This window comes from Coffea eugenioides, chromosome 8, assembly GCF_003713205.1.
Source record: "Coffea eugenioides isolate CCC68of chromosome 8, Ceug_1.0, whole genome shotgun sequence".
Taxonomy (NCBI): domain Eukaryota; kingdom Viridiplantae; phylum Streptophyta; class Magnoliopsida; order Gentianales; family Rubiaceae; genus Coffea; species Coffea eugenioides.
This window is the reverse complement of record NC_040042.1, coordinates 8,603,107-8,617,496: the sequence shown is the minus strand read 5'-3', so window position 1 is coordinate 8,617,496 and position 14,390 is coordinate 8,603,107. Positions and strand designations below refer to the sequence as shown.

Sequence of the window (14,390 nt, the reverse complement as noted above, 5' to 3'; positions counted from 1 at the left end):
AAATTTATAACCTGTTGCATATATTTAGATCCGCTAATGTATATTCTATCATCACATAAAAGAAATGTCAAATATTTAACAACTCCCTACAATGATAATAATTATAAGATATTGTCTAAACCACACATTTTCAAATTTTGCATTGCTGTCTAAGTGAGGGCCATATGTCGTTTGGGCTACAACCATTTGTGCCCGTCCTATTCATGCTAAGCACAACCACCCAATAAAACTTGTTTTGAGAGGTGTGGTGCCAATTTGCCATCCAATAAGAGAAGAATGAGGCATGGTGGAGATACAAGTACTTAATTATGGGCCTGTATTGGACACTGGTTAAGGTATTCATATTTTGAAAAATTAATATTAATTCAAAAAATATATGTAAATGCAAGATAGGTAATAAATGTTAGTGTATGAATTCATTAGGTGTGATCTATGTATTCTAATAAGTGCCTATTGGGTATCTATTAGAAAAACCCATTAACTATTGGTTACAAAAGTTTATTGCGTGTTAACTCCAGGAATTAATGAGTTTAATTTTGCTTATCTCCTCTTAATTTAATTTTTAAAAAATCAGACATATGTAGCTTTCAGAGGCCAGAAATGCCTTGTAGTAAAGAATTTCCAGTATTTTATTTTTGTTTATTTATTTTAGGGACAAAGTGTCATTTTAGCATTAATTCTGGAATTTGAGGTAACCCTCTGGCGGTGGTAACCACTCGAGCAATGAGCTCTCTTTTTCCCACAATAACTACGGAAGCATTTGGCTCAAGAAATTCAGCTTCTGCTATATATTTCTTACAAACTTTTGCTATCGCCTTCACGAAAGATTTCTCCAGTAGACGAAGAAATGAAGAACTTCCAGCATTTTTTTAACTTTATTTTTGGACAGATAATTGAGGAGAAATCACAGCATCGACGTTTGAAAGATGTAAAATTTGCTTTAAAAATTTGGCAGAACCTACCATGTACGGAAGATCATTCTTGAGGATTACTTTTTTTTTTTTTACTCTCCAGTATCACCCAATCCAACTCTCCCACTCGATGAAACATTAACTTACAAGTTGTGGAATAGATCGGCCCTTTCTATATATTGGCACTGCCTCTTCATTGGTTGTTTTAACTTTACCATAAACCCAATTCCCAACTAGTGGCTGCTGTGCAATAACGTACAATTTGTCCACTCAAATCCCCCGGCAAGAAGAATGGGTTCCATTGCTCGACCGGAGAAGAAGCCTCATGCCGTCTGCATACCATTTCCAGCTCAAGGCCACATAAAACCCATGCTAAAGCTAGCCAAGCTCCTCCACCAAAAGGGTTTTCATATCACCTTTGTCAACACAGAATTCAACCACAGGCGCTTGCTTAAATCTAGAGGTCCTGATGCCCTCAATGGGTTGCCTGATTTCCAATTTAAAGCCATTCCTGACGGACTTCCCCCTTCTGATGTCGATGCTACCCAAGATATTCTAAGCCTTTGTGAATCTATTGATAGAAATTGCTTAGGTCCCTTCAGGGAGCTACTTGCTGAACTCAACGATACCTCTTCCTCAGAAGTGGCCCCGGTTTCTTGCATAGTTTCCGATGGAGCAACGACCTTCACTCTAGTAGCTGCTCAAGAACTTGGCATCCCTGAAGTTCTTCTTTGGACCTCCAGCGCACCTTCCTACTTGGCGTTTTTCCAGTTTGACAAGTTTATCGAAAAGGGTATCATACCACTCAAAGGTACGACTATTTTTTGATGAAAAATGTTAGTTCAAAATTTTTCGTGGTCATTTCTCTTCTTCTTTCATATATTTTTGGAAACTTTTTCTTAAAAAAGAAAATAGCTTGAACATTTAATGCCTCTTCCTAAATGGATGCCCTTGTATGATTCTGATGATACTTGGTGTCATGCATCTTTTGCATTGCAGATGCTAGTTATTTGACAAATGGATATCTAGATACTGTTCTAGATTGGATTCCAGGATTAGAGGGTATACGCTTGAAGGATCTTCCAAGCTTATTACGAACCACAAATCCCGATGATTTCATGGTGAAATTCGCCATGCAAGAAACTAAGAGAGCTAGAAAGGCTTCTGCCATCATTATAAACACCTTTCAACAACTGGAACATGATGTATTAGATGCACTTTCATCTCATCTTCCTCCAATTTACACCATTGGACCACTACACTTGCTAGAGAATCATATGCATGATAAGTCTTTAACAGATCTTCAATCAAATCTCTGGAAGGAAGAGCCAGAATGTCTTGAATGGCTTGACTTGAAAGATCCAAACTCTGTGGTTTATGTCAACTTTGGAAGCATTGCTGTTATGACACCCGAGCAATTAGTCGAATTTGCTTGGGGACTTGCTAATAGCAAACAAAACTTTTTGTGGATTTTAAGGCCAGATCTTGTCTCAGGCAATTCAGCTATTCTGCCAAGTGAGTTTCTTGAAGAAACCAAAGAAAGAAGCATGTTTGCAGGCTGGTGCCCTCAAGAGAAAGTTCTCAGCCATCCTGCTGTTGGAGGATTCTTAACTCATAGTGGGTGGAATTCCACAATCGAAAGTATTAGTTATGGGGTGCCTATGATCTGCTGGCCATTTTTTGCTGACCAACAAACTAATTGCTGGTTTTGCTGCACTAAATGGGGTATTGGAATGGAGATAGACAATAATGTCAAGAGGAATGAGGTTGAAGGCCTTGTTAGCGAGTTAATGGCTGGAGAGAAAGGTAAGGAAATGAAGAAAAAGGCCATGGACTGGAAAAAATTGGCAGAAACGGCCGTGACAGATTCTAACTTGAATCTTGAGAATTTGATTCATCAAGTGCTTCTCAATCCAAGTATTTGATACACTCAAGAAAACCGTGAATTTATAGAGTTGTTGTTGGGCCTCATTGAATTTGAGATTTGTTTAGAGATTTTCTTTTTAATTACTCATACATGCATGGTTCGTTTTCAAAAATGCTTCTTGAGTTCTTTATTTCTTGTTTAATTTTTCCCATTGCTGATCCGTTGTTTGCTGCAATATTTCTATCATATTCGTAACTGGTTGATGAATGTACTTCGGCATTTATATTTCCTAAACGTAGTTTGGACAAATTTACATACATGACTTGAGCTTCACTTGCTACAAAGGTCGATTTTCTGAGAGAAAATGGCCCCATCTCATTGACCAGAGTTCGAAGGTGCAAAGGCAATTTGATGTGTGTTCATAGTATTTAAGAATTTACTTTGACCACTAAATGTATTTAAGAATTTACTTTTGGGCTCCTATTAACCAGTGGTTAACCAGATTTGGTATTATTAGAAACATGCGTGTGGTTTTACTTGAATAAATGTGGAACATACGCCCATGTGCAGATGAGCTTCTATTTATTATGTGCGTTCTACAAAACCCTTTACCTTGAGTACGTTAAGGCGCGTTAAGAACGTTGTCAGAAACTTCACGCCTTTGCCTTGAGTGCAAAAATCCTCCGAACAGGAAGTACCTGCTCAAGAGAATGTAAAATTTGTACATACCCACTCAGGAGAATGGGGGCTGAATGGGCAACTGTTATAATTTAATACAAATTATATCTTTGGAACAAAAATATAATATTTATGGATTAATCTTATTTAAATTGATAATGTATACATTAGCTGCTTTAAATGCATGATACATAATCTCAATTTATTTGAATACCAAATTTTTAATATGTTGCACGTATTTAGACCCGCTAATATATATATTTTTCAACGTAGAAGAGACTTGCGAATATTTAACAACTCCTTACAATGATGATAATAATTACCCCCTGTCCCATTTGGATAATCTTAGTTTTTCTTTCACACAATTTAAGAAAAAATAGTTAATTTTGTTAAAACAAATTTAGATTACTATCTTTCTAAAATACCCTTATATTAAATAGAGTACAACTTTACATTAATTATTCATAGAAACTTGAATTGATGGTTTATGGGAACTTGAATTGATGGTTAAGAAAGAATCAATTCTCATTTTATATTATTTCACATTAAATCTAAATGTATTAAATGAGGTATATTAACAAGCTAAATTAAAATAAGATAGTTTATACTAATAACAATCTATATTAAATAAGGGTATTTTAAAAAAATTAAAAAATAACTATATTCTTCAATTAAAAAGTAGATTATAATTTGAGGTAAATTAAAAAAAAAAACAGGACTTTCATATAGTGGGACGGAGGAAGTGTAAGATAAAGTCCAAGTGAGGGCCAGCTACAACCGTCTTATGTCCAACCGCTAATATATTTATGTCATTTGAGATTTACCAAATATCTAACAACTCCCTACAATTATTATTTTCAAAATTTGCATTGCTGGCCAAGTGAGGGCCATATGTCGTTTGGGCTACAACCGTCTATGTCCATCCTATTCATAAAGATAAAGAAAGCACAGCCAGCCAAAAAAAAAGAAAAGGACTTGTTTCGAGAGGTATGGTGCCAATTTGCCATCCAAGAAGAGAAGAATGGGGAGGCAAGGTGGAGAAACAAATAATTAATCTTTGAGCATACGAGCTACGGTCTTCCATGGACTAGTTGATGGCGCCAAATAATCAAGCAGTGATCTCAATTCTTCATCCACTTCTCCATCAAGAGCACTCAACGGTTCAAGATATTTGACCATAGCTACTCTTAACTTATTTCTGCCATGAGACTCAAAAACTTCCGGTATAACAAAATCAATCTCATTAACAGAAATCATAGAGTAAGAGTTAAGAAAATGCGGTTAGGGAATGGAGGTGGTGTCACCACATTTGATGATTTTCATTGGATTCTTTCACTTGAATGGGTTGCGGTTGGGGTTCCATTTCTTCCTTTTCGGCTTCTCTTTCAACTGCATCTGTAGATTTTCTCATTTTGACATTCTTGCATCTCCTCATCACTAGTCAAGCAAATTGCACTCTCGTTTTCTTCTAGATCAACAATGGTTTTCGAGGGCAATTCTTCCATTTGAGAAGCCAATCGATTTATTCTGGTTGTCAATAGACATAGTTGATCTGCCAGATTACTCATTGCATCCTTCATCATCTCATTCATCATTTGTGTCTCCTGTTGGAATTGGTATGTATTAGTAGCTATTGATTCAACTATTTTTCAAGAGACATACCTGATATAGATGACGATTCTTGAGACTCATACTGCTGAAAATTCATTGGTCCCGTTGTATAATTATAATAGGAGTTATCCCACCATCCTTGATCATACCCGTTTGGATTAGGGTTATACCACGTTTGAAACCAGGGTGAAAAAATCTTCATAATTATTGAGTGGGACACTCAGATTATCTTGATATTTGGGGCACATACCAGTTGAATGATCCCTGCATAACAAATTTTACAGGTTGCAGCAGCCATTCTTTCTCTAATAGAGTTTATGCCTCTGAATATGCAAACTTAGCAAAAAAAGAAGCCCCATTACCTTCCCTGGAAACAAAATCCAGTCTATCACCAAAATACGGAGTGTTAGAAGCCATAAACTATATTAAAAAAGTAAGAGAAAAATAAATTAAAAAAAATGAACTCAAAAAGAAACAAATTAATCTGGCACCAGTCCCCGCAACGGCGTTCAAAAATTGACAGGTGCCGAACCTGTGCAATAATAATAAATAAAACCTAACTACCACTTAAAGCAGTCAATAATCAATTCGAGTATTGGAGCAGGGACTCTAGGTGTGCAATGGGTTACTTGATTTACCCTATTCTCGAAGAGTTTGCTTAATCCGATATACTTGAATTAATTATTTAACTGAATTCACTAGCTAGTAGACAGTGGTAAGCAGGTCGTCTCCTCAGGAACTAGCCAGAAATTTATTTCTTTTCAAGTGAAGATTAAAGGGGGATTTTTGGGATTAAGTGCCAACTAAACAAATCAAATGCAGAAACAAAAGAATAAATTAAAAGGAATAATTAAGAGAAACTCTAGCCAAGGGTATACGTCAGAAGTGGTTCATGCACTGATCATTGATGCAAAAATAATCCCAACATTTATTAATAGATTAGTTATAGTTGTCATGCACGCGATAAACAACCAACCTTTCCTTAATTTCTCGAAAGTTAAGGTACGACCGTTAACTATTTCCCTAATCCAAAAACAACCCTAAGTACGACCGTAGGATTTAAATTTTAGATTGCATTAAGAATTAGAAAGGCCCAATCCTAACTAACAAACACGCTACGAGGGTTTGTTTAAATTAGATCGTATGTTTCACTGACATAAACCCAATTACGCCAGTTGCTACTGGGATAGAGATAACGAACAATTACGGATTCAATTATCCCTATTTAGCAAAATAGCCGATATGAATAATTAATTATTGCGCACTAATCAATCATACACAAGAGTTATAACAATTAAAAGCAGGAATCATATAAATACCAATAAATGAGGAAGCGATTAAAATAAATTCGATCTCACAGTAATTGTCGAACCAATTCATCAGTTGTCCCCTTGACTAGAAAATAAGAATTCAGTTCTTCATTGTTGAGGAAATTCCCAACATGATACTGTCGAAAGTGGAAAAACTCCCACTTCCGGCTTAACAGCCTCCAATTCAATATATCCCCCGTGACTAGTATCCTAACCTAATAAGAAAGAAAAGAATCCAAAAGGTGGGACCCTCCGAATTCCTTCTTGTTTTGTTATATTGATAATAGGCTTCCTAGCCTGTGTACGTTTCTTCCTAAATAATAGACTAATGCCTTTCTTTTCTCCGTGGTCCCCGCATAATTGAGAGCAAAAGTCCTCCCAAAGCTTCCTGCACCAACCGAGGCTTTCCTTCTTGTTTTGTTTCCTATTACTTGTAGGACTCCAATCTCCTAATCAGCAAAGGAAATGCAATCTCTTTGTAGCACCATGTGGGCCCGGTTGTTTGAAATCTCAATTATCTCCAAAAAGTCCCTCATTTTTATAGTTTTCTACTCCATTCCCTGAAATTAAGTCCAGATACCATATATAACCAAATATAAGTAGATATTAACAATTAAAACAATATTTGGCAGGGACAAAGGGAAAATTAATAATAAAATAACTGACAGTTAAGACCCTATCAATTTTTTTTGATGTGATGTATGTGAGATAAAAAAATAATTGAAAAATATGTTGATGATGCAAGCAAATAAGTGTATGTAAATAAGATATAAATAAAGTGAAATAGAAGTCAATACAAACACATAATTATGTTACACTACAAACACATAATTATGTTACACTGCCCTTTCTCGAATATTTGCACTAGCTCTTCATTGGTTTTTTTTTTACTTTACCATCAACCCAATTCCCAACTAGTGGCTGCTGTGTGATAACGTACAATTTGTCCACTCAAATCCGCTGGCAAGAAGAATGGGTTCCACTGCTTTACTGGAGAAGAAGCCTCACGCCGTCTGCATACCAGCTCCAGCTCAAGGCCACATAAACCCCATGCTAAAGCTAGCCAAGCTCCTCCACCAAAAGGGTTTTCATATCACCTTTGTCAACACAGAATTCAACCACAGGCGCTTGCTTAAATCCAGCGGTCCTGATGCCTTAAAGGGACTGCCTGATTTCCAATTTAAAGCCATCCCTGACGGACTTCCTCCTTCTGAGGTCGATGCTACCCCAGATATTCCAACCCTTTGTGAATCTTTTGATAGAACTTGCTTAGGTCCCTTCAGGGAGCTACTTGCTGAACTCAACGATACCTCTTCCTCAGAAGTGCCCCCTGTTTCTTGCATAGTTTCCGATGGAGCAATGACCTTCACTCTAGCAGCTGCTCAAGAACTTGGCATCCCTGAAGTTCTTCTTTGGACCTCCAGCGCATCTTCCTACTTGCCGTATTTCCAGTTTGACAAGTTTATCGAAAAGGGTATCATGCCACTCAAAGGTACGACTATTTTTTGATGAAAAATGTGTGTTCAAAATTTTTCGTGGTCATTTATTCTCTTCTTCCACATATTTTTGGAAACTTTTTCTTAAAAAAGAAAATAGCTTGAACATTTAATGCCTCTTCCTAAATGGATGCCCTTGTATGATTCTGATGATACTCGGTGTCGTACATCTTATGCCTTGCAGATGCTAGTTATTTGACAAATGGATATCTAGACACTGTTCTAGATTGGATTCCAGGATTAGAGGGTATACGCTTGAAGGATCTTCCAAGCTTCTTTCGAACCACAAATCCCGATGATTTCATGTTGAAATTCGTCATGCAAGAAACTCAGAGATCTAGAAAGGCCTCTGCCATCATTATAAACACCTTTCAACAACTGGAACATGATGTATTAGATGAACTTTCATCTTATCTTCCTCCAATTTACACCATTGGACCACTACACTTGCTAGAGAATCCTGTGTATGGTAAGTCTTTAACAGATTTTCGATCAAATCTCTGGAAGGAACAGCCAGAATGTCTTGAGTGGCTTGACTCGAAAGATCCAAACTCTGTGGTTTATGTCAACTTTGGAAGCATTGCTGTTATGACACCTGAGCAACTAGTCGAATTTGCTTGGGGACTTGCTAATAGCAAACAAAACTTTTTGTGGATTTTAAGGCCAGATCTTGTCTCAGGCAGTTCAGCTATTCTGCCAAGTGAGTTTCTTGAAGAAACCAAAGAAAGAAGCATGTTTGCAGGCTGGTGCCCTCAAGAGAAAGTCCTTACCCATCCTTCTGTTGGCGGATTCTTAACTCATAGTGGGTGGAATTCCACAATCGAAAGTATTAGTTATGGGGTGCCTATGATCTGCTGGCCCTTTTTTGCCGATCAACAAACTAATTGCTGGCTTTGCTGCACTAAATGGGGTATTGGAATGGAGATGGACAATAATGTCAAGAGGGATGAAGTTGAAAGCCTTGTTAGCGAGTTAATGGCGGGAGAGAAGGGTAAGGAAATGAAGAAAAAAGCCATGGACTGGAAAAAATTGGCAGAAGTGGCTGTGACAGATGCTAACTTGAATCTTGAGAATTTGATTCATCAAGTGCTTCTCAATCCAAGCATTCGAGACATCAAGAACCGTGTATCTGTTAGAAAATAATTAAACCAAACCTGTATTTTTTTTTTAATGATGTTGATGCCATATGTCATCAATGTATTGATTAGTACAGAAAGTTGTACTGTGGATTTGTAAGGTTGGCCGCGTGGGATTCAATCCCATAAATTTAGTATAGTAGTGGTAATAATAGTTAGCCGCATATGGCTTATTGGTGCGGTGAAGAATAGTCAATGTCTTTGTCGGTGGCTGTTGTCTTTGTATTGTAGCTGCAGCGTGTTTCATCTATAAGAAATTTTTCATTTGCCTCGTATATTGTTTTCCTTAATTGTTCCTTTGGATTTATGTTATTGATTTGGGTCCATCAGAATCTAAAGAGTTGTTCTTCGGCTCGTTGAATTTGGACTTGGTTAGAGTTTTTCTTTTTAATTACTCGTACATGCATGGTTCGCTTTCAAAAATGCTTCTTGAGTTCTTTACTTCTTGTTTAATATTTTTCATTGCCGATCCGTTGTTTGCTGCAATATTTCTATCATATTTGTTACTGATTGATGAATGTACTTTGGCAGTTTGGAAAATTTACAATCTAATTTGGCCAAAAGATGGCTAGTTGTGCAATTTTACATAAGAATTTCTCTTTCATCAGATGTTGGAACATGTAAAATTTCAATTTGTCTAACAAGTGACCCTATGCACTTGCCAGAAAAGTCCATCGAAACAAAGAATTCTTGTGATGCAAATTTTCCCATTTCGCTTCAGTCGAATTAACAATTTTGGGCTCCTATCAAAGAAACGTGCGTTTAGTTTTACTTGAATAAATGTGCAACATACGCCCATATGCAGATGAGCTTCTATCTATGTGCGTTGTACATGCTCACGGCCTGATGACTCTGAGGAAATTCTGAATGGCATCGCAGGATAATTACAACTGAGATGAACTTGCAGCTTACCAAACTTGTCACAGAAAAGGAAGTCAAAGCAGCACTTTTTTCCCCGCATGCTAACAAGCACCAGGAGGACCCCACGATATGTCCCCCATCTTCTTTCAAAGATTTTGGTTTATTATGGAGGCAATTCAAAACTTTTTTAGTATTGGCCACATGTTAAAAGCCTTTAATGAGACATTAATCACCCTCATCCCCAAAATTGATACCCCTGTCAATCTTTCCCACTTCAAGTCCATTAGCCTTTGTAATGTTTGTCTACAAAGTTATTGTTAGTAGACTTAAACCCTTCTTAGGTGGTTATATCAGTCATTCTCAGGCTGCATTTGTCCCGGGGTAGACAAATTATAGACAACATCATTATTGCACATGAGTACATTCATTGGCTCAATAATATGAGGGGAGGTAAAGATGCATCTATGTTTCTTAAAGATTGATATGTCCAAAGTGTATGATAGGGTTGAGTGGAAGTTTTTGTTTGCTGTCATGTGTAAAATGGGGTTTTGCCTAAGGTGGACTAAATGGATTCGTGGTTGTTTGTCATCCATGTCTTTTAGTTTTAACATTAATGGGGGAAAAACAAGGCTATGTGTGTCTCATTAGGGGAATTAGACATGAAGATCCTCTATCTCGCTATCTCTTCCTTTTTTGTGCAGAAGGCCTCTCTCATCTTCTTAAGCAAGCCACTGAGGATAACAGAATTTCTGGGATCAAAATCTCCAGACAAAGTCCAACAATTTCTCATCTCTTTTTTGCTGACGACTCCCTTATGTTTTCCAAAGCCAACACAGGTGAAGCTGAAGAGATCAAGGGAATTCTCAAGCGCTACGAAAAGGCCTCGGAACAACAAATAAATATTGAGAAATCATCAGTGTTCCTTAGCAAAAATATTTCTCAAACAGAGGCAGAAGCTATCTTGAGACCACTTGGCAACATCCAACTTGTCACTCAAAGCAAATACTAGTGATCCTTGCCTATGGTGATAGGTAGATCAAAGAATAGTGTCTTCATGTTCATTAAAGAGAAGATGTGCAAAAAGCTACAAAGTTGGAAAGATAAAATGCTGAGTTTTGTAGGTAAAGAGGTATTACTCAAATTTGTGGCCCTTGCTCTCCCTTCATATGCAATGTCAGTTTTCAAACTATCTGTTGAACTATGTAAAGAGCTTTACGGGATGATGGCTAAATTCCGGTGGGGAGGTGATTCTAAAGAAAAGAAAATGCATTGGAAGAGCTGGGCTGATATTTCTGATGTTAAAGGGAAAGGGAGACTTGGTTTCCGGGATATTCAATGCTTTAACACCGCCTTACTAGCCAAACAAGTTTGAAGAATGCTTACCAATCCAAACTTGTTGGTTAGTAAGATGGTAAAAGGAGGGTATTTCCCCAAATTCTCTATTCTTGATGCACAGGTGAAAAATGGAGCTTCGTGGATCTAGCAAAGTTTGCACAGTTCAATTGGGATGCTAGAAAGTGAATTAAGGAAGCAGGTTGGAAATGGCAACACTATTGCAATTTGGCAATTTGGAAGGATTGATGGCTCAAAAACAGCAGCTCAGGTAAAATCTCCATACCTAAGCCACACAATTGTCCATATGACAAAGTCTCGGATTTGATTCATGACTAGAAGTGGAATTCGAACATCATAAACTCCATTTTCTCTGCTGAAGAGGCCTAACTAATCACAGCAATCCCACTTAGCTTATTTGGAGGGAAAGACAGGTACACTTGGTGCAACAGTGCAAATGGTAAATACACTACCAAAACTAGATATGTAAAAGCCAAGGAAAGAATGGAAAGGAACAACAAAAGGCTTCTGCAACATGAGAGCACTAGTAAGAATACGCAGAATTCCAGAATTTGGCATCAAGTTTGGGACCTCAACATTAAACACAAGGTTAATCACTTCCTGTGGAAAATGCCTACACGACATTCTTCCCACCCACGAGAATATATTCCGAAGAACAGGAAAGAAGAACCTTGGTGCAGGAGTTGTGGAGAAAGTGCAGAAACATTAGAACACCTCCTTTTCTTTTGTAGGACAAGCGAGCAGATTTGGAAAACTTTCCCTATCAAATGGGATGGTCTAGAACAATTGAAAGGGAGCTTTTAAACGTGGTGGGAGAGCTTACAATAGGCTAGAGAAATGGTAGATGGCAAAGCTCACATTGAAATGACAGCTAACCAACTTTGGCATATCTGGAAGGTAAGGAATAATTGGAACTTTAACCTGATCAACCTAACATTTAGCTTTGAATACCAGTTAGTCACAAATGTATCTAATTACTAGCAAAAATTAAAAAAATGTATATTAATTTTACATATATGGATTCTTATTCATGAATTTTGTCGCGTATAAACTGCATTTAATTTACATATAAATATTCATATATTAGCTTACACATGTTGTTCGTCAAAAAATTTGAGCAAGCATTGAATTTTCATTGTACATAGAATTATACTAATTTGCAGTTTGAAAAATATAATAATCTTCCATCACTACAAGAAAATTTCGCTATTATGGCATACTTGTTAGGGCACTATTAAGTAAATGCCTCAAATAAACACTTATTAAGGCATTAGGTAGTTTTTGCCATACTAACACTTATTAATTAAATAAAAAAAGATAATGTATAAGGGACAAATCTTATAAGAAAAAATGAAAATAAAAGAATATAAAGAAAATATTTGTAGAGGCATTTTAGAGATGTGCCTCAACAACTAATAGAAGGAAAAACAATCCCAAATTATCCATGAAAAGAAGCGGCAAATTGTTTCATGAGAAAACAGAAAAATGCTCCAAATTGGCGCCTAAGAGCACCGGGAAAATTGTCCCAATTCCCAAATCCCCAAATCCCAAATCCCAAATCACAAATGCCGGTCTTTCTCCCTCACTCTCCCTCTCGGTCCTCTACCAATCTACCATCTCCAAAACTTTCATTTTTCATTGACCCATCTCTTTCCCGCACTCACTCTCTCTCGGTCCTCTTCCCTCAAATTTTCCCAAAAATCTTTGCCGACTCTCACTAGCTCTCTATCCTCCCAATCTCTTTTCTTTTGATTTCTCAAATTCATGTTGATTATGGTGGATCCTAACTCAATCTCATGAAGTTGCTCCTGATTTTGTGGATTGCATGTTGTCTCGATTGAAGGATTGTAGGACTATCATCACTCACTCTATTGTGTTTGAAATTAGAGGTATGTTTATATACTCATTAATTCTAAAATTATTGATTTTGGGAATCTTCAATGCATATCGGCTTGCTTTGAATTTGTCTTCCACTTACATGTATATTTCCATTTGCATATGAGATATGGTACAGCTCTCTTTTTTTTTTTTGGTTAAATTTGGGCCCTGCTTTTTAATAAGTTATGCCCGCTGTTAAAACTTAAAAGTGCCAGTTTGCAGTGTGGAAATTGAAAAATGTTTGATAGTCTTCCCTTCTTCAGTTGGGCTTATTGTTTGATATGTTCAGAATTACTGTATTCTCAAGTTGTATTGAAAGATTTTAGAATGTAATGCGCTGGGATTAAAATTAAAAAAAAAAGATATGGCAAATAACACTCCACTGAGTTTGATGAATGGATGGATGGATGGATGAAACAAAAGCCATCCGTTCTTTTTGGAAAAAAAAAACAAGCAGACAAGTTACTTGTGGTCCTTTGTTTTGCTGTGAAGGTAGCTCTTACACAGCGGTTTCAGGGTTGGGATCTTTGTATATTTTACACATATTTCTAAAGCAAAATACGTATACTTTTGAACTAAAAACCAGTCAACTTTTTTAAATTATAATTTTGGAATGACAGCCAGTATATTCTATTCTATTCTTTTTTTTTTATGAAAGAAACAAATACAAAAAAAAAAGAATTCTGTTGCAATCAGACTTGACTTCACAAAAACTCGGTATTTCTTGACCAAAGTGTATAAGAGTGGACATCTTTATTTATTTTTTAGTAGGAAAGTTATGGGATTTATGAAATAGGGAAGAAGAAGAAAGATTTGGTCTCAGAATCTCTAATTCTTTGAGTCTTTAACATTAGTCATCAGATCAAGACCTTCTAGGCACTTAAGGTGAATGTCACTTAAAGAAAATCTACGCCCATTTTCTAATCTGTCAGATCAATGAGCGAATATATTTCTTGAGCAAATATATAAGAAGTGGACGTCATAAATAAAATTTTGCCTTCATTTTCTTTTCTTTTGCTTTTGCCATATTTAAGAAGTGCTGGCAATTAAATCAATACCATATAAATAATTAGTCAGTGGAGTGGTATTTGATTATTTGGATGTTGTGTTATATTTGACTTTATTTTTATTGGGATTTCTTTTTTCTCATGCAAATGCGGGTTCCTGGAATTTCAGTCTCATGTCATTCCACGACTCATTTATTTATTCCAGAGTTCTTTTTAAACAAAATGTTAAAATTGCCCTTTTCAAGTTTAAATGCAATTTGGGAGAGAGCGTTTTACTATTAT

General features: G+C 36.5%; 2 protein-coding genes across 2 annotated transcripts; both read left to right on the top strand.

Moving 5' to 3' along the window:
• The first annotated feature begins 1,137 nt into the window (after positions 1–1,137).
• LOC113780146 (7-deoxyloganetin glucosyltransferase-like) lies at positions 1,138–2,836 on the top strand. Its single transcript, XM_027325959.1, has 2 exons — positions 1,138–1,722; positions 1,911–2,836. Exons 1-2 carry the CDS (start codon positions 1,203–1,205, stop codon positions 2,834–2,836), a joined length of 1,446 nt encoding a protein of 481 aa, XP_027181760.1. The 5' UTR covers positions 1,138–1,202.
• A 4,431-nt stretch (positions 2,837–7,267) lies between these two features.
• On the top strand, positions 7,268–9,284 carry LOC113779320 (7-deoxyloganetin glucosyltransferase-like). The gene is made up of 2 exons (XM_027324871.1): positions 7,268–7,869; positions 8,058–9,284. The coding sequence occupies exons 1-2, from the start codon at positions 7,350–7,352 to the stop codon at positions 9,014–9,016; spliced, it is 1,479 nt and encodes a 492-aa protein (XP_027180672.1). The 5' UTR covers positions 7,268–7,349; the 3' UTR covers positions 9,017–9,284.
• The last annotated feature ends 5,106 nt before the right edge of the window (positions 9,285–14,390 follow it).

Excerpts from the sequence above, each read along its gene's own strand:
- LOC113779320 (XM_027324871.1), top strand. The coding sequence starts at position 7,350 with ATGGGTTCCACTGCTTTACTGGAGAAGAAGCCTCACGCCGTCTGCATA. Across the intron at positions 7,870-8,057 it reads GGGTATCATGCCACTCAAAG|ATGCTAGTTATTTGACAAAT; the intron begins GTACGACTATTT and ends TATGCCTTGCAG.
- LOC113780146 (XM_027325959.1), top strand. The coding sequence starts at position 1,203 with ATGGGTTCCATTGCTCGACCGGAGAAGAAGCCTCATGCCGTCTGCATA. Across the intron at positions 1,723-1,910 it reads GGGTATCATACCACTCAAAG|ATGCTAGTTATTTGACAAAT; the intron begins GTACGACTATTT and ends TTTGCATTGCAG.